Source organism: Salmo salar, chromosome 11, assembly GCF_965601325.2.
Source record: "Salmo salar chromosome 11, fSalSal1, whole genome shotgun sequence".
NCBI lineage: Eukaryota > Metazoa > Chordata > Actinopteri > Salmoniformes > Salmonidae > Salmo > Salmo salar.
Genome location: NC_138301.1, coordinates 41,344,887 through 41,371,924, shown reverse-complemented (window position 1 = coordinate 41,371,924; position 27,038 = coordinate 41,344,887). Strand labels below are relative to the sequence as shown.

The window sequence follows — 27,038 nt, the reverse complement described above, 5'->3', positions numbered from 1 at the left end:
GTTAAACTAAGCATAGTTTACAAATGTATCCAAGTGTGCTTTTATCTCGTGCACTTTCTCTCTCTCTTTTTCTTTAAATCTCCATCTTGTGTAACACGTGTCATATTGTGTTGGTCCGCTAGGGACCTGTTGCCATTGTATTAAGTTCTAACCAATAATCTAGACTGTTTGTGTATGTGTATCTTATGTTATCCTTTAGCTTGTTAGTAAATAAATAATCCACTCAATTTGTGCAGTACGGAATGATTTAGTGAGACCCGGTTTGTGCAGATTTATGAATTATGCGACGTTCAGAATGAGACTGAGGAAATTAATTAGTTAGTGACTGCTATGAAATCGATATTCTGATCATCTTTGAGTGAATTTGGTAAACGGTAACTCATTAAACAAACTTTTCCCATGGTGCCTCAGGTTACTGAGTTAATGGTTACAGGATTAATTTATTTGTGTAATTATAAACATAGTTAATTATTCGATAATAGCATGGCATCACATTAACGATAAATACGTCACACGTTTTTAGTTGTTCTTGTAAATTAGTAAAATGTGTAAAAAACTGTTTTTGCTTTGTCATTATGGGGTATTGTGTATAGATTGATGAAGGAAATAACAATTTAATCCATTTTAGAATAAGGCTGTGACGTAACAAAATGTGGAAGAAGTCAAGGGGTCTGAATACTTTCTGAAGGCACTGAATAACATTGAGTTTGTCCCAAAAATGAAATCAAAAGAAAGTATGTTTTGAAGTGCCTGTCCTATATCTGTGAGATTTAAGAAGGCTCCAAAAAATAAATAAAATGTACAGTGGAATTACCTGTATACCTTTTTCGCGGGAATGCCTTATTTACTTGATGAGGGGAAAAAACAATCAATTATAGAATAAGGCTGTAATGCTAACTATTACCCAACTGACAAGCTAACTATTACCCAACTGACAAGCTAACTGTTACCCAACTGACAAGCTAACTTTTACCCAACTGACAAGCTAACTGTTACCCAACTGACAAGCTAACTGTTACCCAACTGACAAGCTAACCGTTACCCAACTGACAAGCTAACCGTTACCCAACTGACAAGCTAACCGTTACCCAACTGACAAGCTAACCGTTACCCAACTGACGTGCTAACCGTTACCCAACTAATTACATACAGTAACAAATGACATAATGCTGCTTGGTCATGTTATGGTCATGCTTAGGACAGCTTTGGTTGTCTTAATGCCAGATACAGCCCTAAACCAAAGTGATACCTTGTCCCTAAAGTAAGGTGACACCTAACCTGTTTGTGTTTGCCAGTGAACCCCTGCGAGCTGCACTGCCGCCCTCTGAACGAGTACTTCTCAGAGAAGATGCTGGACGCTGTCATTGACGGGACCCAGTGCTACGAGGGCAGCTTGAGCCGAGACATGTGTGTTAACGGCATCTGCAAGGTAGCGGCAACCTTGTCCCCAGAAATCTCTCTTCTCTCTCTCTCTCTCTCTCTCTACTCAAATTACCATTCCTTCCTAAAGTCTAAGCTGAATAAACTTTATTTTTTAAGCTCCCCTTGTTGACGCGCTTCTCCTGGTCTCAACATTGTGTTCAGGGATGTCATTTGAAATGCACTTTGTTTAGTCAGGCTGCTGCTTGTTTTCTCGGCAGAATCATGTTGGAACGTTTTTACATTCTGAATGAAAATGAGTGTGCTGTTCGAGAAAGTCATTATCTCGCATAATACAGTCTTACTGTTGTCCAATATCTTCATCCAAAATGTCAGACTGTGCTCTAAGGTCTGATTGGACCAAGAGAATAATGATACACTTTACCCGGGATGCATCGTTTGATGAATTGATGTACTGTAGTGGGGACACATTTTGTTGTCGTGACCCCAGTTGAGCCATTCTGTTTAAAAGCTGGCTTTGTTTAATTGGTTTTGGCTGAAAGCAGTTAAATATTTAGACTGTTTATAAGCCAGTCAAATATTAATGTTAGAATCTATGATTTTAGACTTTTATCTTGTTGTTTCATTTACATCTTCAAACAAGACCAACAGTGTGACCCTGGTCTTTGGTTTCCATGGTTTCCACTCAAGTCCAAGACATGGGTCGTGTTCCCCTGCTCAGACGTTGCATACATCAACCAATGATTGCGTGCCATGTCAACAACTGTGCCGTTGGACACCAGATTGCTTTAACATGTGATGTGGTTAACTGATACGTAAAATACCTATCCAGGCATCGTAAGAGCTGGCAGGCGTCAGCAACACCTGAGCAGAGGAACGTGCTCATTATCTAAGGACTGGAAGATGAGGGATTTAGAGTTCACAATGCTACTGAGGTTAAAGGGAAGGATCACCTCAGGTTAAAGGGATAGTTTCATTTGTGAATCATCACTCCAGAGGGATAGTTCACACTAAAACAAAGTTTGTCCGATGTTTTCATACAGCACAAAGTCATCTGAAGTTTAGCACCGTTCCACACCATCTGTTGTAAAGATCTGGCTAGGCTATATGCAACAGGATAAATCAGCAGGGCTCAGTTTCACCGAAGCTACTGAAACAATGAGCAATTGCACATTCGTCAAACTCATTCCACAGAGGGCCGAGTATCTGCGGGCTTTCGCTCATCCCTTGTACTTTATTGATGAGATAAGGTCACTGATTAGTAAAGAACTCCCCTCAGCTGTTTGTCTAGTTCCTAATTGAAAGGAAAAAACAAAAACCAGCAGAGACTAGGCCCTCCATGGAATGAGTTTGACACCCCTGAGCTATTGGAACCTCTATGTTTCACAGTATACACAGTGGAGGCTGCCGAGGGGAGGAAGGCTCATAATAACGTCTGGAACGAAGCAAATGGAATGGCATCAAACACATGGAAACCATGTGTTTGGTGGATTTCATATCATTCCACCAATTCTGCTCCAGCCATTACCACGAGCCCGTCCTCCCCCAATTAAGGTACCACTAACCTCCTATAATACACAACAAATGACACGTAGATCACGTTTGAGCTATGGAAATGTTTGTCAAACATTGTTTTTAAGGTGAACTATTCCTCTGTTGACAAATGCTTATTCCTGAGTCCTGTCACTCTACAGGAGATCATAGAGCCTTGTGCTCAAAAGTTTCCCTCACTTTTCATTTTTACGTGTCAGACAGGTGACATTAGTTTTCTGCATCACCTCAGACAACAATCATTTTTCATGATCTCCATTTTTTTATTTTGACCACATTCTTTCCACACAACATTATTATAGTACATACTATGCTGATTTTTGGAAAAGACACGTTAATATTTGACTTGAAAGGTGGACGTATTGATGGATAAAGTCATTATCTCCCAAAATAGTCTCACTCTTGTCCAATATCTTCATCCAAACTTTCAGACTGTGCTCTACGCTCTGACTGGACGTAGAAGCGAATTTGGATGACTTCATTGGGCGAGGATCACATTTTGTTGTGGTAACCCCAGTTGAGACGTTCTTTTTAAATGCTGGCTTTGTTTAATTGGTTTTGCCTGAAAGCAGTTAAATATTTAGTCTGTTTATAAACCAGTCAAATATTGATAGTCAAATATTGATGTTAGGATCCAACTGAGAGTTTGAATATAGAACGTTTCTCTGATAAGTTTTCATTTTGTCCATATTCTTTCCAAATAACATAGGTATAGTAGATGGATAATTTGGTGACTAGATGTAGTGGGGACACATGTGGTTGTGATAACCCCAATTCCTGAGTCCTATCACGCTACAGGAGATTGTCCTGCCTTGTGCTCATTGCTTTTTGCTACCTTAGCATTTTTTCTTTGTTGTTCATTTTCTGCATCACCTCAGACAACACTCATTTTTCATTATCTCAGTGACTTTACAGAGTAAATGGGGAGATGATTATCTAGCAGAACTGTGAATTTAAATCTAGAAACTTTCTCTTATAAATGTTCATTTTGTCCACATTATTTTCACAACATTATTATAGTACTCACTATGAGTATTTTAGAAAAAAAGACCAATTGTGAATATTTTGCTGCAAAGTGGACGTATTGATGGATACTTTTGTTTCAGTGCAAGCACATTATTTTGTCCTCAAACTATCTTAATGTGATTTCGTTGAACCCTGAAGATTGAACCCAAACACGTACTGATGTCCCAAAATGAACACCATACACTGTAATGCGTGGCATCCATTTTAGGTTATCCTTAATTCTCTGCGGAAGGCCTGTCAATCTTCTCTGCTGTCAGTTCCATCGTTATGTAGTATGAATCGGCAGGTTCTTGCTTTGTTTTGATCTTTTCAGAATGTGGGGTGTGACTATGAGATTGACTCCAACGCGGTGGAGGATCGCTGTGGGGTTTGCCATGGCAACGGGTCTACTTGTGAGACTGTGAAGAAGACCTTTAAGGAGAGCGAAGGGCTTGGTATGCTATTCTCTGCACTTAAAGTGGCCCTCCAGTCTCCTTTTTCACCTCATTTAACTCCTGATTTACTTAACAAAAGCCACATCCCAATAGGTGGTCAAGGTTCTGTATGCCGTGACATAGCACATTTTACCCTTTGGTGTTTACTTTACTGTATTTATACTTGAGATACCACCTTTTCTACAGTGAAAGTATTTTAAAAAATCACTGGAGAACGTCTACTGATATACAGTGAGGGAAAAACGTATTTGATCCCGTGCTGATTTTGTACGTTTGCCCACTGACAAAGAAATGATCAGTCTATAATTTTAATGGTAGGTTTATTTGAACAGTGAGAGACAGAATAACAACAAAAGAATCCAGAAAAACGCATGTCAAAAATGTTATAAATTGATTTGCATTTTAATAAGGGAAATAAGTATTTGACCCCCTCTCAATCAGAAAGAATTCTGGCTCCCAGGTGTCTTTTATACAGGTAACGAGCTGAGATTAGGAGCGCACTCTTAAAGAGAGTGCTCCTAATCTCAGCTTGTTAACTGTATAAAAGACACCTGTCCGCAGAAGCAATCAATCAATCAGATTCCAAACTCTCCACCATGGCCAAGACCAAAGAGCTCTCCAAGGATGTCAGGGACAAGATTGTAGACCTACACAAGGCTGGAATGGGCTACAAGACCATCGCCAAGCAGCTTGCTAAGAAGGTGACAACAGTTGGTGCGATTATTCGCAAATGGAAGAAACACAAAAGAACTGTCAATCTCTCTCGGCCTGGGGCTCCATGCAAGATCTCACCTCGTGGAGTTGCAATGAACATGAGAACGGTGAGGAATCAGCCCAGAACTACACGGGAGGATCTTGATCTCAATGCAGCTGGGACCATAGTCACCAAGAAAACAATTGGTAACACACTATGCCGTGAAGGACTGAAATCCTGCAGCGCCTGCAAGGTCCCCCTGCTCAAGAAAGCACATATACATGCCCGTCTGAAGTTTGCCAATGAACATCTGAATGATTCAGAGGACAACTGGGTGAAAGTGTTGTGGTCAGATGAGACCAAAATTGAGCTCTTTGGCATCAACTCAACTCGCCGTGTTTGGAGGAGGAGGAATGCTGCCTATGACCCCAAGAACACCATCCCCACCGTCAAACATGGAGGTGGAAACATTATGCTTTGGTGGTGTTTTTCTGCTAAGGGGATGGGACAACTTCACCGCATCAAAGGGATGATGGACGGGGCCATGTACCGTCAAATCTCGAGTGAGAACCTCCTTCCCTCCACCAGGGCATTGAAAATGGGTCGTGGATGGGTATTCCAGCATGACAATGACCCAAAACACACGGCCAAGGCAACAAAGGAGTGGCTCAAGAAGAAGCACATTAAGGTCCTGGAGTGGCCTAGCCAGTCTCCAGACCTTAATCCCATAGAAAATCTGTGGAGGGAGCTGAAGGTTTGAGTTGCCAAACGTCAACCTCGAAACCTTAATGACTTGGAGAAGATCTGCAAAGAGGAGTGGGACAAAATCCCTCCTGAGATGTGTGCAAACCTGGTGGCCAACTACAAGAAACGTCTGACCTCTGTGATTACCAACAAGGGTTTTGCCACCAAGTACTAAGTCATGTTTTGCAGAGGGGTCAAATACTTATTTCCCTCATTAAAATGCAAATCAATTTATAACATTTTTGACATGTGTTTTTCTTGATGTTCTCACTGTTCAAATAAACCTACCATTAAAATTATAGACTGATCATTTCTTTGTCAGTGGGCAAACGTACAAAATCAGCAGGAGATCAAATACTTTTTTCCCTCACTGTAGGATCAGCTCTCCTCACCCCAATCAAAACCTTAACCATTATGAGATAAACATCCAGACTGACTCTGGAACAGGTTTTAAAGTGATAGTGTTTTTAAAGTGATAGACAGTGTACTGTACACTGGGTATTGTTGTCAGCGTCCCATAGTTTGGTTTGAGCTGTCAGTTTGAATGTGAACTAGGTCATGTACTGCATCTCGAGTTTCTGTCTCATAATCAACTAAATGTTTGGTGGTACAGTATTATATTCCCATAGACTTCAAAGCACAAGTCTGACATCAGTCACTTTTTGTGGAGGTATTAAGAAGGTATCAAGCTGGGTGGATTACAAGACAATAAACTAGGTCAAATTGAAAAGGAGAAAAGTAAAGTTTCAGTTGAAGTGTACTGAGGGTAGTAGAGATGGAAGTTGAACAGCCCGTCTTGACTGAACCCTGTCTGTCTACCAGGGTATGTGGACATTGGGTTGATTCCAGAGGGGGCTCGGGACATTCGCATCGAGGAGGTGGCTGAGGCTGGGAATTTCTTGGCTCTCCGGAGTGACGACCCCGGCAAGTACTTCCTGAATGGCGGTTGGACTATCCAATGGAATGGGGAATACAAGGCAGCGGGGACGGTGTTCACCTATGAGAGGACAGGCCAACTGGAGAACTTGACCTCCCCTGGACCAACCCTAGAGCCAGTGTGGATACAGGTTGGATCACATACGCGTGCACCACACACACACACGTGGATACAGGTTGGATCACATACGCGTGCACCACACACACACACACACACACACACACACACACACACACACACACACAGCATGTGCCAGATACTCCGAAATGTAGTTTAACAGGCATTGCATGATTTGTTTATCTAAAATACCTTCCACTTGAGAGATGTTATCCAGGAAAAGCAAAACGCAAACAGACAAAATGTTCACTTACACATATTTAATTTGTTTTATTCAACTTTAATCAAACCGGGACATCTCTTTTCAATTAAACTCTATTTTGCATGATCGGCTCTGTGGTTCTAGTTTCATGGAGATCTAAGATGTTGTTGGCTTTTGATTAGAAGTCATTATTTCCTAACAGGATTTGGTTGTTCAGGCAGTGTAGGTGTTTACACTGAGCTACAGTAATTATTCCCTAACAGGATTTGGTTGTTCAGGCAGTGTAGGTGTTTACACTGAGCTACAGTAATTATTCCCTAACAGGGTTTGGTTGTTCAGGCAGTGTAGGTGTTTACACTGAGCTACAGTAATTATTCCCTAACAGGGTTTGGTTGTTCAGGCAGTGTAGGTGTTTACACTGAGCTACAGTAATTATTCCCTAACAGGGTTTGGTTGTTCAGGCAGTGTAGGTGTTTACACTGAGCTACAGTAATTATTCCCTAACAGGGTTTGGTTGTTCAGGCAGTGTAGGTGTTTACACTGAGCTACAGTAATTATTCCCTAACAGGGTTTGGTTGTTCAGGCAGTGTAGGTGTTTACACTGAGCTACAGTAATTATTCCCTAACAGGGTTTGGTTGTTCAGGCAGTGTAGGTGTTTACACTGAGCTACAGTAATTATTCCCTAACAGGGTTTGGTTGTTCAGGCAGTGTAGGTGTTTACACTGAGCTACAGTAATTATTCCCTAACAGGGTTTGGTTGTTCAGGCAGTGTAGGTGTTTACACTGAGCTACAGTAATTATTCCCTAACAGGGTTTGGTTGTTCAGGCAGTGTAGGTGTTTACACTGAGCTACAGTAATGAAATAAATGTCTCTTATTTTAAAGGCTGTGTCATTTCAAAGACTTTAACCCTGCTGTGCCAACCTGTGCAAACTAAGGGTAGTTTCCAATAATTGTTTGTTGTTGACCTTGAGAGAATCCACTTTGAATCTGTACAATTCTCATCCAGCGGGAATTCCTTTGTGTTACGGCTACAAAAGAGAAGTTTTTTTTTGTCGAAGCCATTTCGTTTTGAACGGTGGTGCTGTATTCTATCCTCTCTGTCATTACAAATTCCCCCCATGTACTGTAAATGAATCCACAGCTACACCCGTACAAATGCATCACAACAACTGAACAACAATCTCAATGCCTGTTTTTACACTTTAAAGTAGCTGATGGCCCAGTGAAAATCTCACTATTAACTCCTATCTGTTAACTCCTATCTACATAATGTTGTTGACTCGTCCTGTACTCTTATTTCTGGCAGAAGCATAAATTGGAGCAAAAAGCACTTAAAAAACAAACATCTCAAACAGACGGTTTCAAAAACGCTGGCTATTTCCTCATAGAACACGTTGTCATCTCCCTGAGGAGGATGAGCTAGCCAATCAGCAGCCTAGAGGAGGATGAGCTAGACAATCAGTTTTCTACTTGCATTAATATTTTTAATGAGCGGTATACGCCCACACCATTCTGCTGTTGGGGTACGCCCACACCAGGCCAGGTGGTGGAGGCAGTACCAGGGGGCAGATAAAGGGCTTTGTCCCACTGTGGGGATCTGAAGCCCCCCCTAGCCTGGCATGGTGCCCACAGGGGTAGGGGTGGTAGGGGGACAGCTTCTGTCTGTCTGCTGGACCACAGACAGTGGACAAAGAGATGAGTACTGGCACTGATGTCATGTTGACCTCTTCTCTCACTGGCACTGCTGGAGTCTACTAATAGTCTCTCTCTCTCTCTCTCTCTCTCTCTCTCTCTCTCTCTCTCTGAGTTGATGCTTAACTTTCTCTCCCTCTCTCCCTCACACTAAATGAGTGTTTGTGTGGTGGTTTCTCACTGATGTTTCAATGTTTTTGTTATGAACTCTAATGAGACCACCTTGTGTGAGGTAAGTGCACCATGTGTGATGACTTGTAGTTGTTATGTTCTGCAGTAAGTGGAAACCTATAATCAACAAGTGAGAAATTATTGATCATGTGTACGTAACTGTATGACGGTCACACGCAGCGCAGCACTGAAACAACTTAACAGTCTACAATGTTATTTCTGAACATTTAGCGATAGAATTCCATTGCATCTCTATCTCTCTGTGAGGACACAATGGAAACAGATGATTTCCAAATAATTTAGCCTGTCACAAGGCCCCATGGCTCTCTCAGCCAAAATGCTTTTGTTTTGGGACATGTGCCACTCAAATTCAATGTTCCTATCTCCGTCTCCAGAGGAAACATTTTGGAATGCCTTTCAGAGACAAATACTTTTCTAAACAAATATTTGCACCTTGTCCAAGTAAAACCCTGTGGAGAGAACAGCTGTTGAGCCGACTCCCCAGGTCCCAGCTTTACCTTTCCATTAGTGTCAACTGTGTCTGCTCACATTCTTTACCCGTCTTGCACAAAGCTCATTCATCCCCTAAGTGTGTCAGCCTGTCCAAACACAGGATCAGGGAAGTGGCAGCTCGGTTGTTAAGTCCTCTCAAATGGACACTACAGTTCATTGTAACAAGCTTCCAGTGACACACAGAAAAGTCAATGACTTGAGGGAAGGGCGAAGGAGGTGTCAAAAAGAGTGCTCAAAGGGCAAACACGTAACCATGGTGTTTGGAATTAGACATTGTTTGCTGAGCGTTGATAGATATTGGAGATGAGGAGCGTTCCCTATGGAACTGGATTCCACAGCGTTCTTCAGGTGTTTGTCTCCAGGACCTCATGTTGGAGGTGGTGATGGAGGGTCTGGCGTGGATGGGCTTTGTATGTCCCATTTGACCATTTTACCCCATGTGTCTCACTTGAAGTGGCACTCAGTCTGTCATGTTTCAGGTATCACTAGGGAGGTAAGGTGTCTGGTAGATTGGACACATTTACCATGGGGTTTGGGGGAAACTAGAGAAATATTTTTATAAACCTTGGCAACACGTTGTACAGAGAAAACACATTTGCATTTCACTTAGACAAGGATGTTCATTAAATATTGAGCGATATCACAGCCAAGTGTAAACACTCTTTAAAATCAGATAAGATAATAATATCACACTCCACTTTCTTCCAGTCTTGCTTGTCTGAGCTTGATCTACTTACTGTACTAGCATAAGTTGGAAGACAAATGAATTAGCTTCACAAATGTAGTCCATATGCCAAGTACCCACAAATTAATATCCATGACCTTTTGATGGTGAAAGACAATGTACTGGATTGAAAATGTGGCTGTGATTATATTCGAATACATGCAACTCATGACTAATTGAGTATTCCTTTTGGCTTGTTGATAGCATATGCCTTAGTAACTGCTTACGGAATAATTTGTTATATCAGTGGGCTTTATATAGAATTGTCAGTGTATCAGTTTGTCCCATGAGAACCCGCTTTGATGTCAGTTTTGGGAAAAAGCTAAAGAAGATTCCTATTGTTCAATCAAATATTGCTTTCTTGTTTCCCAGTTTGCCTGAAGTGAGCTTCAATCCTCTCACTAGAGCTGATTCTAATAACAATGATTTTAATCAGCACCAATACATTGACAGTAAAAACAAAGATGAATTGTGTGGAGCCATAACGTTTTGTTCTGTGCTGTCACTGTGAATGACAAATGACAGTTCTTTGGGAAAATCAGTTGTCATAGGCAAGCGCATATCTTGACAGCCACTGTCTCAAATTCTGTTTAGTCTGCGTCGTGTAATTATTTATCCCACGTAGAAGAGATATCCTGGCCAGTGTTTCACTTCTAACTCTGTATAAAATTGTCAAACTCACTGTGACATGACTTGATAGTCAGGCATAACACTTTGTGCTTTGACTTTGTCATGTTTGCCCCATTCCAATATGATTCCTGAAGTCCACTTAGTTATTTCACCGTGATCCAATAACAGATTTCACAACCTAAACTAAAATCTAGACTGTGGAGATCTACATGTAGAGAGTTAGAGCATACAGAGTGCTACAGAGTTACCATGGTAACATCATTCATACACTGCAACATAATGCTGTGGGCTATTCTTTTTAATGCTGTGGTTGTCAATGCTTTCAGTAGATTTGAATGATCCAATCAGACACGAGGCATCTGTGAAAGTGGAGACCAGAATTTAGGGTTTCATCTGGCCTGAAAACAAATGTGCTTGTTCCAGCTACTAACACGACAGTGACAGTGAAATTAGCAAAGATATTGTTGTTCTTTTTCCACAAAAATAGCAACTTCTTGTACTCATTCTCTATTGTATTTCACATTGTACTCGAATATCTTCCCAGAGACCCTAATGTTCAACATTGTGTAATTGATCACCTATTTGTAATGTTAAACAAAGGCTTATTAGATTAGTTGCCAGGAGCCCTTCTCCATGGCAGGGGTCTCCAACAGGTCGATGGTGAGCTACCAGTAGCTCGCAGCCCATCTATGAGTAGCTTGCCGAACAATTCTGAAAGTACATGCAATTTTCATATCCAGCTACTGTACTGTTAGAGGTTTTGATCTTTCCATTTATATTTTGAGGTAGCTCGTTAGCACTTAGGGTGCCCTGATTGGGGTCACCTCGTTAGTAAGTATGTGTTACACCTGTGCTGGTTTGTCCATCTTGTTAGTCGGAAGGTGTTTCACCTGTGCTAGCCCAGGTGATATTTAAGAGTGGCTGGCCCAGCGCTCCAGTGGAGCTTGAGAGATGTTGGGAGAGCTACATGTCACGTTAGCCTGAGGGACGATTTCGAGCTCAACCAATTTAAGTTTGAAAGAAGCCTGAGTGTTGTTTGTTTTGCTCCATATTCTTTTTTCTATTGTATTCTAAGTTGTTGTAGGTTTTTATTTTAGTCTGAGGCAAACCTAGTGGGCATCCATGGTGAGTGTCTGTTAGTCTGAGGCAAACCTAGTGGGCATCCATGGTGGGTGTCTGTTAGTCTGAGGCAAACCTAGTGGGCATCCATGGTGGGTGTCTGTTAGTCTGAGGCAAACCTAGTGGGCATCCATGGTGGGTGTCTGTTAGTCTGAGGCAAACCTAGTGGGCATCCATGGTGGGTGTCTGTTAGTCTGAGGTTAACCTAGTGGGTGTCCATGGTGGGTGTCTTTTAGTCTGAGGCAAAACCTAGTGGGCGTCCATGGTGGGTTTCTTTTAGTCTGAGGCAAAACCTAGTGGGCGTCCATGGTGGGTCTCTTTTAGAACCGCTTACTAGTGGCTTTGCCAACTTTCAGTGGTCACCCACATGGGTGCCTTTCAGAACCCCTTACTAGCAGTGGTGTAAAGTACTTAAGTAAAAATACTTGAAAGTACTACTTAAGTAATTTTTTTGGAGTATCTGTATATTTTTTACATCTTTTACTTCACTACATTCCTTAAGAAAATGATGTACCTTTTTACTCCATACATTTTCCCTGACCTCCAAAAGTATTTGTTACATTTTGAATGCTTAGCAGGACAGGAAAATGGTTCAATTCACACACTCAAGAGAACATCCCTGGTCAACCCTACTGCCTCTTATCTGGTGGACTCACTAAACACAAATGCTTCATTTGTAAATAATGTCTGAGTGTTGAAATGTGCCCCACACTATCCGTAAATGTAAAAAAACAAGAAGACAATTGTGCCGTCTGGTTTGCTTTATATAAGGAATTTTAAATTATTTATACTTGTACATTTACTTTTGTTACTTAAGTAGATTTTAGCAATTATATTTACTTTTAATACTTAAGTATGTTTAAAACCAAATACTTTTAGACTTTTACTCAAGTAGTATTTTACTGGGTGACTTTCACTTTTACTTGAGTAACTTTCTATTAAGGTATCTTTACTTTTACTCAAGTATGACAATTGGGAATTTTTTCCACCGCTGCCGAGTGTGCACCCACATGGGTGTCTTTTTTTATTATTGACTATTCAATCACTATTCTGAATGGCAGTGAAGGCAATTATTTATTTATTTTAATTTTATTTCACCTTTATTTAACCAGGTAGACCAGTTGAGAACAGTTCTCATTTACAACTGCGACCTGGCCAAGATAAAGCAAAGCAGTGCGACACAAACAACAACACAGAGTTACACATGGAATAAACAAACACACAGTCAATAACACAATAGAAAAGTCTATATACAGTGTGTGCAAATGAGGTAAGATTAGTGAGGTAAGGCAATAAATAGGCCGTAGTGGCAAAGTAATTACAATTTAGCAATTAAACACTGGAGCGATAGATGTGCAAGTAGAGATACTGGGGTGCAAAGGAGAAAAAAAGATATATAACAATATGGGGATGAGGTAGTTGGATGGGCTTAAAGTTAGAGAGGGAGATGTGAGTCTCCAGCTTCAGTTATTTTTGCAATTCGTTCCAGTCATTGGCAGCAAAGAACTGGAAGGAAAGGCGGCCAAATGAGGAATTGGCTTTGGGGGTGACCAGTGAAATATACCTGCTGGAGTGCGTGCTACGGGTGCTGCTATGGTGACCAGTGAGCTGAGATAAGGCGGGGCTTTACCTAGCAAAGACTTATAGATGACCTGGAGCCAGTGGGTTTGGCGACGAATATGAAGCAAGGACCAGCCAACGAGAGCATACAGGTCGCAGTGGTGGGTAGTATATGGGGCGTTGGATGGCACTGTAATAGACTGCATCCAATTTTCTGTGTAGAGTGTTGGAGGCTATTTTGTAAATGACATCGCCGAAGTCAAGGAACAGTAGGATGGTCAGTTTTACGAGGGTATTTTTGGCAGCATGAGTGAAGGATGCTTTGTTGCGAAATAGGAAGCCGATTCTAGATTTAATTTTGGATTGGAGATGCTTAATGTGAGTCTGGAAGGAGAGTTTACAGTCTAACCAGACACCTAGGTATTTGTAGTTGTCCACATATTCTAAGTCAGAACCATCCAGAGTAGTGATGCTGGACTGGCAGGCAGATCCGGGCAGCAATCGCTTGAAGAGCATGCATTTAGTTTTACTTACATTTAAGAGCAGTTGGAGGCCACGGAAGGAGAGTTGTATGGCATTGAAGCTCGTCTGGTTAGTTAACACAGTGTCCAAAGAAGGGCCAGAAGTATACAGAATGGTGTCGTCTGCGTAGAGGTGGATCAGAGAATCACCATCAGCAAGAGCGACATCATTGATGTATACAGAGAAAAGAGTCGGCTCGAGAATTGAACCCTGTGGCACCCCCATAGAGACTGCCTGAGGAACGGACAACAGGCCCTCTGATTTGACACACTGAACTCTATCAGAGAAGTAGTTGGTGAACCAGGCGAGGCAGTCATTTGAGAAACCAAGGCTGTTGAGTCTGCCGATAAGGATGTGGTGATTGACAGAGTCGGAAGCCTTAGAACCCCTTACTAGTGGCTTTGCCAACTTTTAGTGGGCACAAACATGGGTGTCTTTCAGAACCTAAAGGCTACCTAAATTCTATCAGCATATTGATTGCAGCACCCGCTCGGGCAATACACTGAACCATTGCTACTCTGACTTCTGCGACGCATACAAGGCCCTCCCCCGCCATCCCTTCGGCAAATCCGCCCACGACTCCATCTTGCTTCTACCGTCCTATAGGCAGAAACTCAAACAGGATGTACCCTTGACTAGAACCATTCAACACTGGTCTGACCAATCGGAATCCACGCTTCAAGATTGTTTTGATCACGCGGACTGGGAAATGTTCCAGGCAGCCTCAGAGAATGACATTGATCTATACGTTGACTTGGTGAGTGAGTTTATAAGGAAGTGCATTGGAGATTTTGTACCCAATGTGACTATCAAAACATACCCTAACCAGAAACCATGGATGGATGGTGTCTTTCGCGCAAAACTGAAAGCGCGAACCCCTGCATTTAACCATGGAAAGAGGACTGGGAATATGGCCGAATATAAACAGTGTAGTTATTCCCTCCGCAAGGCAATCAAACAAGCGAAATGTCGGTATAGGGACAAAGTGAAGTCGCAATTCAATGGCACAGACACGAGACATATGTGGCAGGGTCTACAGGCAATTACGGACATCAAAAGGAAAACCAGCCACGTCACGTACACCGACGTATTGCTTCCAGACAAACTAAACACCTTTTTTGCCTGCTTTGAGAATAATACAGTACCACCGACGCGGCCCGCTAACAAGGACCGCGGGCCCCCCCTCTCCTTCTCCGTGGCCGACATGAGTAAGACATTTAAACGTGTTAACCCTCGCAAGGCTGCTGGCCCAGAGGGCATCCCTAGCCACGTCCTCAGAGCATGTGCAGACCAGCTGGCTGGTGTGTTTACGGACATATTCAATCGCTCCCTATCCCAGTCTGCTGTTCCCACATGCTTCAAGATGGCGACAATTGCTCCCGTACCCAAGAAGGCAAAGGTAACTGAACTAAATGACTATCACCCCGTAGCACTCAATTTTGTCATCATGAAGTGCTTTGAGAGACTAGTCAAGGATCATGTCACCTCCACCTTACCTGCCACCCTAGACCCAATTCAGATTGCATACAGTTTGCATAACAGGTCCACAGACGATGCAATCACTATCACACTGCACACTGCCCTATCCCATCTGGACAAGAGTAATACCTATGTAAGAATGCTGTTCATTGACTATAGCTCAGCATTCAACACCATAGTACCCTCCAAGCTCATCATTAAGCTGGAGGCCCTGGGTCTCATCCCTGCCCTGTGCAATTGGGTCCAGGTCTTTCAGACGGGCCGCCCCCAGGTGGTGAAAGTAGGAAACATCTCCACTTCGCTGACCCTCAACACTGGGGCCCCACAAGGGTGCATGCTCACCCCCCTCCAACTCAATCAACACAACAGTAGTGGGCTTGATTACCAACAACGATGAGACAGCCTACAGGGAGGAGGTGAGTGCACAGGAAAACAACCTCTCACTCAACGTCAACAAAACAAAGGAGATGATCATGGACTTCAGGGGACAGCAGTGGAGAAGGTGGAAAGTTTTAAGTTCCTGGGTGTACACATCACAGACAAACTGAAATGGTCCACCCACACAACCCTGACAAACTTTTACAGATGCACAATTGAGAGCATCCTGTTGGGCTGTATCACCGCCTGGCACGGCAACTGCACCGCCCACAACCGCAAGGCTCTCCAGAGGGTGGTACGGTCTGCACAACGCATCACCGGGGGCAAACTACCTGCCCTCCAGGACACCTACAGCACCCGATATCACAGGAAGGCCAAAAAGATCATCAAGGACAACAACCACCCAAGCCATTGCCTGTCAATACTGCTACCATCCAGAAGGCAAGGTCATTACAGGTGCATTAAAGCTGGGACCTAGAGACTGGAAAAAAAGCTTCTATCTCAAGGTCGTCAGACTGCTAAACAGCAATAACTAACTCAGAGAGGCTGCTGCCTAAATAGACACTCAAATCATTGGCCACTTTAATAAATGGATCACAGGTCACTTTAAGCAATGCCACTTTAATAATGTTTACATATCTTACATTACTCATCTCATATGTTTATACTGTATCTTATACCATCTATTGCATCTTGCCTATGCCGCTCGGCCATCGCTCATCCGTATATTTATATGTACATATTCTTATTCCATCCCTTTAGATTATTATTTTTTTTACCCCTTTTTCCCCCCAATTTCGTGGTATCCAATTGGTAGTTACAGTCTTGTCTCATCGCTGCAGCTCCTGTACGGACTCGGGAGAGGCGAAGGTCATGAGCTGCGTGTCCTCCATAACACAACCCAACCAAGCCACACTGCTTCTTGACACAATGCCCACTTAACCCGGAAGCCAGCCGCACCAATGTGTCGGAGGAAACACCTTACACCTGGCGACCGTGTCAGCATGCACTGCGCCCGGTCCGCCACAGGAGTCGCTAGTGCGCGATGGGACAAGGACATCCCTGCCGACCAAACACTCCCCTAACCTGGAAGACGCTGGGCCAATTGTGCGCCGCCCCATGCGTCTGCCGGTTGCGGCCGGTTGCGACAGAGCCTTGACTTGAACCTAGAATCTCTAGTGCCACGGCTAGCAATGCGATGCAGTGCCTTAGACCAGTGCGGCACTCGGGAGGCCCCATCCCTTTAGATTTGTGTGTATTAGGTAGTTGTTGGGGAATTATTAGATTACTTGTTAGATACTACTGCACTGTCGGAACTAGAAGCACAAGCAATTCGCTACATTCGCATTAACATCTGCTAACCATGTGTATGTGACCAATAACATTTGATTTGAACTTCCTTTGAACCCCTTTCGGTTTTGTTTTGGTTGTCAAAGTGATTTTCTTTGTTAGTTCCCTTTGTTGTGAGTGACATTTGAAGTTTGTCTTGTGGGACCATCACATTGCTATCTAATCAACACAACATTGACATTATCCCATCCCTGGTTAGCCACTATCGTCTTCAAAAGCCAAACCTAACACAGTATCTGACAATGAATTTCCAGCATTATGCCTGTCTGTGTCGTGCGTGCGTTGGTCTATCACTCAGTGTGTAGCCAGTTGATGTGGTAACCATCGTGTGGGTTGACAGAAATACTTTCCCTAAAACCTTCTCAATTAAATGTTACCTGCAAAGTAGGCTTACCTGGCAGAAGTACACTACATGACCAAAAGTATGTGGACACCTTCTCGTCGAAAATCTCATTCCAAAATCATCGGCATTAATATGGAGTTGGTCCCTCCTTTGCTGCTATAACATCCTCCACTCTTCTGGGAAGGCTTTCCACTAGATGTTGGGACTTGCTTCCATGCCACAAGCATTAGTGAGGTCAGGCACGCAGTCGGCGCTTCAATTCATCCCAAAGGTGTTCGATGGGGTTGAGGTCAGGGCTCTGTGCAGGCCAGTCAAGTTCTTCCACACCGATCTTGACAAAGCATTTCTATATGGAGCTCGCTTTGTGCGCTTGGGCATTGTCATGCTGAAACAGGAAAGGGCCTTCCCCAAACTATTGCCACAAAGTTGGAAGCACAGAATCTTCTACAACGTCATTGTATGCTGTAGCATTACGATTTCCAATCACTGGAACTAAGGGGCCCGAACCATGAAATCAGAACATCCAATTTCGTTATTTCTCAATGAACCAAAGTAATTTTAAGAATGAAAAACCAGGACATTTTTAACTGAACATAATTTGGGAAAATATAAAACGTTATTGGGGGGAATTGCAGATTTTATAGGGCCCCCGTTAGTTGTTTATTAACCATTATTTTATCAGGTATATTGACAGAAAACAGTGAGCTACTTTCGCTTGTACACTAAGGACCTGGTGAAGAGTTGCAGAGGAGAGAAAAGAAGAATGTTCCTATTTGAAAGCTAGAAAGAATGTATAGCTTGAGACATGTTTCATTTAAAGTAGCTCTCATGCTAGAAAAAGTTGGAGAGCCCTGCTCAATGAAGTATGCAACATGAGTTATTGCTTACTGCCTGTGCAAGCTTAGGATACAGGCGGCGTATCACTGGGTATCACAGCCAACAGACTCTGTGCCCTGGCAGTCTCCCTGTGCTGTCCCAAGCTGACCTGTTCTAACTTTACATCCTGTCTGTTTGGATAGCTGAGATCAGATCTGGGCCTCCCAATGATGCTTGGTCCAGAAATTAAAGTGGAAATTGGTATGTGATTGTGCTGTTGGCTGGAATAGGTGTGTTGACTCGCTGAGAGCCCCAGCACGCGGGTGAGATGGCCATCTGGGAGGAGATACCATCCATGCCCCCCTCCTGTGCGATCATCATCCACCACCCGATCCAATCTCCTAAACACATATTAGCCACACACACCTCAAACCACTAACATGAGCACATTCCACACACTCCCCAAAAGACATGCCCCCCCCCATACCACTGCACAGCATGACACATACACATAGTACATACACACACACACAGTACACACCAAACAACAAACCCTTCAACATCATTCACTTCAAGAAATATGTGATCCGAAGCAGCAATGGCTTGTTGACTGTTTGACCTTTTAGTTTGTTTGTTTTGAGCTTTTGTCTGTCTCGTGCTGTCTCGTCTGTCTCATGCTGTCTCGTCTGTCTCATGCTGTCTCGTCTGTCTCATGCTGTCTCGTCTGTCTCATGCTGTCTCGTCTGTCTCATGCTGTCTGTCTGTCTCGTCTGTCTCATGCTGTCTGTCTGGTCTGTCTCATGCTGTCTGTCTCGTCTGTCTCATGCTGTCTGTCTCGTCTGTCTCGTGCTGTCTGTCTCGTCTGTCTCGTGCTGTCTGTCTCGTCTCTCGTGCTGTCTCGTCTGTCTCGTTTGTCTCATGCTGTCTGTCTGTCTCGTCTGTCTGTCTCGTGCTGTCTGTCTGTCTCGTCTGTCTGTCTCATGCTGTCTGTCTGTCTCGTCTATCTCATGCTGTCTGTCTCGTCTCTCGTGCTGTCTGTCTCGTGCTGTCTGTCTCGTGCTGTCTGTCTCGTGCTGTCTGTCTCGTGCTGTCTGTCTTCGTGCTGTCTGTCTCGTGCTGTCTGTCTCGTCTCTCGTGCTGTCTCGTCTGTCTCATGCTGTCTCGTCTGTCTCATGCTGTCTGTCTCGTCTATATCATGCTGTCTGTCTCATCTCTCGTGCTGTCTGTCTCGTCTGTCTCGTGCTGTCTGTCTCGTCTCTCGTGCTGTCTCGTCTGTCTCGTTTGTCTCATGCTGTCTGTCTCGTCTGTCTGTCTCATGCTGTCTGTCTCGTCTATCTCATGCTGTCTGTCTCGTCTATCTCGTGCTGTCTGTCTCGTGCTGTCTGTCTCGTGCTGTCTGTCCAGTCTCTCATGCTGTCTCGTCTGTCTCGTTTGTCTCATGCTGTCTGTCTGTCTCGTGCTGTCTGTCTCGTCTGTCTGTCTCATGCTGTCTGTCTCGTCTATCTCATGCTGTCTGTCTTGTCTCTCGTGCTGTCTGTCTCGTGCTGTCTGTCTCGTGCTGTCTGTCTCGTGCTGTCTGTCTGGTCTCTCATGCTGTCTGTCTCATCCTGTCTGTTTCCTGCTGTCTCATGCTGTCTGTTTTCATGCTGTCTCGTCTGTCTCATTCTGATTGATCCTATGTGTTCTACAGCTACTCTTCCAGGAGACCAACCCAGGGGTGCGCTATGAGTACACCATCCATAGAGAGACTCTTCTGGACTCAGACAATGATATCCCTATACCCGGTTTCTTCTGGAAGTATGGCTCATGGACTGAGTGCAGTGCCACCTGCGGGACAGGTAAGACACCAATAATGGTGGTTGGCTACAATGGATGTTTACCCAGAGATGTAGTTCATTATATCCTACTGGCCTACTGTTTACAACACATCCAGGTTATCATGCATGAGTGGCTTTGCTTAGTCTCTTATGGGTCATGTTACAATGTACTACTTCACTAGATAATTAAAACCTTTACAACGGTTTTGAGCTTTGAACTTTACTAAAATGACATTTTTAAAGACCCAGGTGTGAATCCAACTTTGGTCTTGATTTCTTTATAACATATATTGGAGGTTAATTGTTGTTTATTACTCTTTTAGTTTGAGTCATAACCAAGAACATTACTATTTTAGTGTGAGTCACAACCAACAACATTAAAAGGAATTGTGGTGAAACTATATTTGTGAAATTGGTGGCTCACTCACTCAGATTGAAAATGGAGTGAAGGATGCCAACAGCATGGAATCCCTGAGTGGAGGGTAGTGAAGGATGCCAAGAGTATGGAATCCCTGAGTGAAGGATACCAACAGCATGGAATCCCTCAGTGGAGGGTAGTGAAGGATGCCAAGAGTATGGAATCCCTGAGTGAAGGATACCAACAGCATGGAATCCCTCAGTGGAGGATAGTGAAGGATGCCAAGAGTATGGAATCCCTCAGTGGAGGATAGTGAAGGATACCAACAGCATGGAATCCCTCAGTGGAGGGTAGTGAAAGATGCCAACAGCATGGAATCCCTGAGTGGAGGATAATGAAGGATGCCAAGAGTATGGAATCCCTGAGTGAAGGATACCAACGGCATGGAATCCCTCAGTGGAGGATAGTGAAGGATGCCAACAGCATGGAATCCCTCAGTGGAGGGTAGTGAAAGATGCCAACAGCATGGAATCGGTGAGTGGAGGATAGTGAAGGATGCCAACAGCATGGAATCCCTGAGTGGAGGATAGTGAAGGATGCCAACGGCATGGAATCCCTGAGTGGAGGGTAGTGAAGGATGCCAACAGCATGGAATCCCTGAGTGGAGGATAGTGAAGGATGCCAACGGCATGGAATCCCTGAGTGGAGGAGTGAGGTGCCAACGCGGCCCGAGTGGAGGGGGGGGCCAACGGCATGGAATCCCTGAGTGGAGGGTAGTGAAGGATCCCGCGGCCCGAGGGAGGGGGGGGCCACGGCATGGAATCCCTGAGTGGAGGATAGTGAAGGATGCCAACGGCATGGAATCCCTGAGTGGAGGATAGTGAAGGATGCCAACGGCATGGAATCCCTGAGTGGAGGGTAGTGAAGGATACCAACAGCATGGAATCCCTGAGTGGAGGATAGTGAAGGATGCCAACAGCATGGAATCCCTGAGTGGAGGATAGTGAAGGATGCCAACAGCATGGAATCCCTGAGTGGAGGATAGTGAAGGATACCAACAGCATGGAATCCCTGAGTGGAGGATAGTGAAGGATGCCAACAGCATGGAATCGGTGAGTGGAGGGTATTTCTAAAACAAGGCCTTGTTGAATTTCGTGCCTGATTATCGTTGAGCATGATTCACTCATCACCCTCTGAAGGAAACATTGAGCCCACATGAACCCCTCAAAGATGCAACATAGTCATACTCAGAGGAAAACATTTCCAGCTAATTATTCTGATTTGAGAGTAATTCAACACTGCCTTCCTTAATGGAAAGTTTGAAGTTTAAAAGGATAATTTTGAACGTGTATAAGAGAGCTTTCACCAGGTATTCGAGAATTCCTTACAATGCTTACTGTAGCAGTGAATTTCCACAGGCTATGAGAAAAACGTCTTTCTACCTCAAAGAAGCAAGTCTCAAATGGGGTAATTTCGATCCACACAGTAACAACGAGCTTCAATCATTTGACAGAACGTGAAAATCACTGCCACTCTTTTTTATGTTATTCTACTGTATTCATTGAACCATCCAGTCATCTTGTTCCATCTACTTTTACAGGAAATACTTTGACAGTTTCTTACGTTTAACTAGTCCCTGTGGAACGCGTATTTAAAACTTGAAATTGTATAGAATTTTTTGCATATGCAATGATCGACAGCAAAAAACCCTCATTATGTTATTAAAGTTTTCTGAATAATATTACCTGCGTTTTTTACTTAAACTGGCTTAAGGGTCATGGTTTGATGCAGTTACACATAATTCCATAGTGCAAGGAAAATTGGGTGGAAATGCTTGTCCAGATTGCATTTTATATCATGTCAAAGTTTTCAAAAAGTCTTTGATCTTTTTCTGTGACGTGCTCCTGTATACCTCTATGCGTATTTCTCTTGGGTCTCTAACCTTCTTCAGTTGAACAAGAAAGCAACCACATGATAATCGATTACAAATGGTTTGGATGAGTAAAGAATCTTATTGTACAGACTATTCTTACGCTAATGATTTGCTATTCAGTAGTTATAAAGTGTCTTCTGGGTCGCAAATCCTGCTGGCCAGAATCAATTATTAATCAGGACAGAATTAATTATTAACTTGTCATTAAAGTCAACCAAAAGGTACTTGAATGTGCTCTCACCGAAATTCTGCAAAGGATGAAACATTTTTAATCAAGTTGCCCTCATCTGGAATATGATTCTCAAGGATCAAAGGCTGTGTAGTAATTCAGTAATTACATTGACTGTACTGCCTTAAAAAAGACCCTCTCAAATGGAGTGGAAAACTGATTTGCTGCAAGGATTCTATGACTTATGAGAAGTAACCTCTGCATTGCTTATCCCTTTACACTCCTGGGAATTGGCCTGTATGGATAGGGCTACATTGAAATGTTTCTTACAGAAGAAATATGGAACGCATAACCATGGTAACAATGAAAAGGGAACAGTTTGGCATTTATGGGAACATTATTAGACTAAAGGTGAGGACACAACAGTTCACCTAACACAAGACTGAATTCAAACCTTACACTGTTGATTTGATGTGCATTTTAAATTATCTGTACTTTTCCGCCTCATTTGTTCAAAACGAAATCTGAAAATGCTCTGGATACATTCAGTAACATAAGAATATTCTTGGAGAATTTGGGGAAGGTGCAACATAAAACAAAATAATGACAGGAGTTTGAGTGAGAAGTCTAACTGGCGTCTCGAAGTGGCCCCAAACCTCTCCAAAGTGTGCTCAGTTCCTAAGTCATTTCAACACACTTTTATGACTCAGTATTTAACTATGAGGTGCTTTTTGAGCTCTCCTAGCTGTGTCAATGAGGAATTAGAACACACACTCTTTGGAACACAGCCCAGCATCCCCGCCTTCACACAATTGCTGTTGTTGTCTAAACGATCCAAACACGGTCCATTATAAATCATGATCTGGGTCAGGTGGGCATCATTTGAAAGTTTCTATTGCCAACATGACTAGCTAAATTATAAAATATGATCTTACAGTATTAGGCTTTCACAAGGCAATTCAGAGAAGCAGATGGTCATTTTGGTGCACATAGAATGGAGTCATGAGTGCATTCAGATGCGTGGTCCGTGGAACATTTTCTTTACAATACAACAAACATAGGCTCATTCTGTTCAGGGCAACCCAGGGTATAACGCCATATCATCTTGTAACTGTACATCAAACATAGTGATCATAAATGTTAATATATATATATATATATATATATATATATGTGTGTGTAACAACTGTCTTCAAGAATGGACCAAGGCGCAGCGGGAATGTGGATATAGTTTTTTTAATTAAACATAAGTAAAGCATCCACAGGCAAAACAATAAACAATACTCACAACGACAGGAACAGTCTTGCAGGCACACAAAACGCAATGCAAGAACAACTACCCACAACCCCAAAGAAAAACACACACTACTATATAGGACTCAACACACCTGCCTTCAATTGGGAGTCCTAATCACCAACACAACACTTAACACACAAAAACCTGCTACGTCCTGACCAAAACTAACAATATATATATATATATTCGTTTTATGATATGTAAAGTGCACATTTGGAGTCAGAGGTGTTTTGCTTGCTTGTATTTCATTATGATTCTCAACTTTCAAAATACATCTTAATTTACAGCATTTCCCTCACTCAGAAAACAACGACAAACTAAAAAACATAGAGTTGTGAAGCGGAGAGCCTGAGCTCTGACGTCATGTATAGTATGTTACTGTACAGCCACTGAGTTCTAATTTCAGTACTTATTGGTGTCATAATCTGCCATTTTCAAACCATGTAAAGGGGTACTTTTGGCCTTTCCAAAGGTAGAACATTAATTGGCCATTTCGTCCAAGACAAGTCTGCTAATGTGTAACTGGCACTTTCAAAGGTGACATGTAGAAACACAGTCTGACTTTCAGATTGGATACGTATTGAGTTAATTAGAATGAAGGGTAAATGGTTTGCAACCAAGTCCCAAATGGTTTTAGCCAAAAGCCAGAGCACTCAAGGGAAACTAAAGCAAAAGGCAATGTTGTGGGCTGATACTTCTTCGGTTACCCAAGAGTGCCTCTAGGACTAAGGCCATCTGTCTGCATCATGGCTGGCTGACTCACTGAAATAGGTTTTGGGAGAAGTTTCCCAAACTTTCTCTTCCTTTCTTTCTGCCACCTATCTGACAGCGGTGTCCTGACAGCGGTGTTCTGAAGTTAAGAGGGCATTGCAATGGAGAGAGTGGCAGCTGAATTGCCAGGAGAGCAGAGGGCGATGACCAGACTCCACAAACATCCACAGCTTTTGACTGCAGCATAAATACTGTTCTGGCGATTTAATTATGTCACTGAATATTGACTATTCAATCCATATTCTGAATGGCAGTGAGGGTATGATTTTAGAAGTGGATATTCAGCTGGCAGATCCAAAGGTTAACGCTGCAATATGTAACTTTTTGGGCCACAGGATAAAATAGATATATAACTCCCATTCTATATCAGTCTTTTTTTCTTTTTTTTATCTTCTTTTTATTTGACCTCTTTTTTCTCCCCAATTTCATGGTATCCAATTGGTAGTAGCTACAGTCTTGTCTCATCGCTGCAACTCCTGTACGTACTCAGGAGAGGCGAAGGTCGAGAGCCATGCGTCCTCTGAAACACAACCCAACCTAGCCGCACTGCTTCTTGGCACAACGCACATCCAACCCGGAAGCCAGCCACACCAATGTATCGGAGGAAACACTGTACCCCTGGCGACCTGGTCAGCATGCACTGCGCCCGGCCCGCCACAGGAGTCGCTAGTGCGCGATGAGACAAGGATATCCCTGCCGGCCAAACCCTCCCCAACGACGCTGGACCAATTGTGCATCGCCCCATGGACCTTCCGGTCGCGACTGGCTGCGACAGAGCCTGGGCTCGAATCCAGAATCTCTGGTGGCACAGCTAGCACTGCAATGCAGTGCCTTAGACCACTGCGCCACCCGGGAGGCCCGATCTGTCATTCTCATTGGAAGCAAGTCTGAGAAGCGGTAGAAATGTTCTTTATGTGCTATTTCTATGCTTCTTGTTTTGTTTTGTTTTGTTTTTGCATCTTTTACTTTCGGTTTTGTACATAAGCTGAAAATACAATATTTTTGGTTATGGAAAATATATTTCACAACGGTTTAGATGGTACAATGATTCTCTACACTATACTTGCTTGTTTTGTCACAGAAACTGAAATTAGGTGAACTATTAAAATTTTAGCAACGAGGAAAGGACAGAGGGATTTCTGCAGAGTGCATCTTTTAAGATAGGCATAGGGGTGGGGCGGCAGGTAGCCTAGTGGTTAGATCGTTGGACTAGTAACCGGAAGGTTGCAAGATAGAATCCCCGAGCTGACATGGTAAAAATCTGTCGTTCTGCCACTGAACAAGGCAGTTAATCCACTGTTCCTAGGCCGACATTGAAAATAAGAATTTGTTCTATTTGGTTTAGGTTAAGGGTTATGGGTGAGGTTAAGATGATACATTTAAAGGTTTGGCATAGGGTAAGCAAGCCGCCGTCTGGAACCATTCAATGTCGTGTGTGTGTGTAGTGCATTCAGAAAGTATTCAGGCCCCTTGACTTTTTCCATGTTTTGTTACGTTACATCCTTATTCTAAAATTGATTAAATATTTTTTTCCCTCATCAAACTACACACAATACCCCATAATGACAATGTGAAAAGCAAATTTAATGAAATAAAAAAACGGAAATACCTTATTTACGTAAGTTTTCAGACCCTTTGCTATGAGACTTGAAATTGAGCTCTGGTGCATCCTGTTTCCATTGATCATCCTTGAGATGTTTTTACAACTTGATTGGAGTCCACCTGTGGTAAATTCAATTGATTGGACATCATTTGGAAAGGCACACACCTGTCTATATAAGGTCCCACAGTTGACAGTACATGTCAGAGCAAAAACATTTACATTACATTTACATTTAAGTCATTTAGCAGAAACCAAGCCATGAGGTTGAAGAAATTGTCTGTAGAGCTCCAAGACAGGATTGTGTGGAGGCACAGATCTGGGGAAGGGTACCAAAACATTTCTGCAGCATTGAAGGTCCACAAGAACACAGTGGCCTCCATCATTCTTAAATTGAAGAACTTTGGAACCACCAAGACTCTTCCTAGAGTTGGCCGGTTGGCCAAACTGAGCAATCGGGGGAGAAGGGCCTTGGTCAGGGAGGTGACGAACAACCCGATGGTCACTCTGACAGAGCTCCAGAGTGCCTCTGTGGAGATGGGAGAATCTTCCAGAAGAACAACCATCTCTGCAGCACTCCATCAATCAGGCCTTTATAGTGGAGTGGCCATACGGAAGCCACTCCTCAGTAAAATGCACATGACAGACCACTTGGAGTTTGCTAGAAAGCACCTAAAGGACTCTCAGACCATGAGAAACAAGATTATC

The 27,038-nt window shown here is 43.1% G+C and overlaps 1 protein-coding gene across 1 annotated transcript in view; it reads left to right on the top strand.

The window, feature by feature from the left end:
• The window catches only part of LOC106562791 (A disintegrin and metalloproteinase with thrombospondin motifs 7), a 158,760-nt gene that overhangs the window by 72,361 nt on the left and 59,361 nt on the right, over nucleotides 1-27,038 (top strand). Inside the window, exons 13-16 of the mRNA XM_082957946.1 lie at nucleotides 1,296-1,429; nucleotides 4,271-4,391; nucleotides 6,652-6,896; nucleotides 20,076-20,223. Coding sequence (XP_082814072.1) covers nucleotides 1,296-1,429; nucleotides 4,271-4,391; nucleotides 6,652-6,896; nucleotides 20,076-20,223 — 648 coding nt within the window. The remainder of the gene's footprint in view (nucleotides 1-1,295; nucleotides 1,430-4,270; nucleotides 4,392-6,651; nucleotides 6,897-20,075; nucleotides 20,224-27,038) is intronic.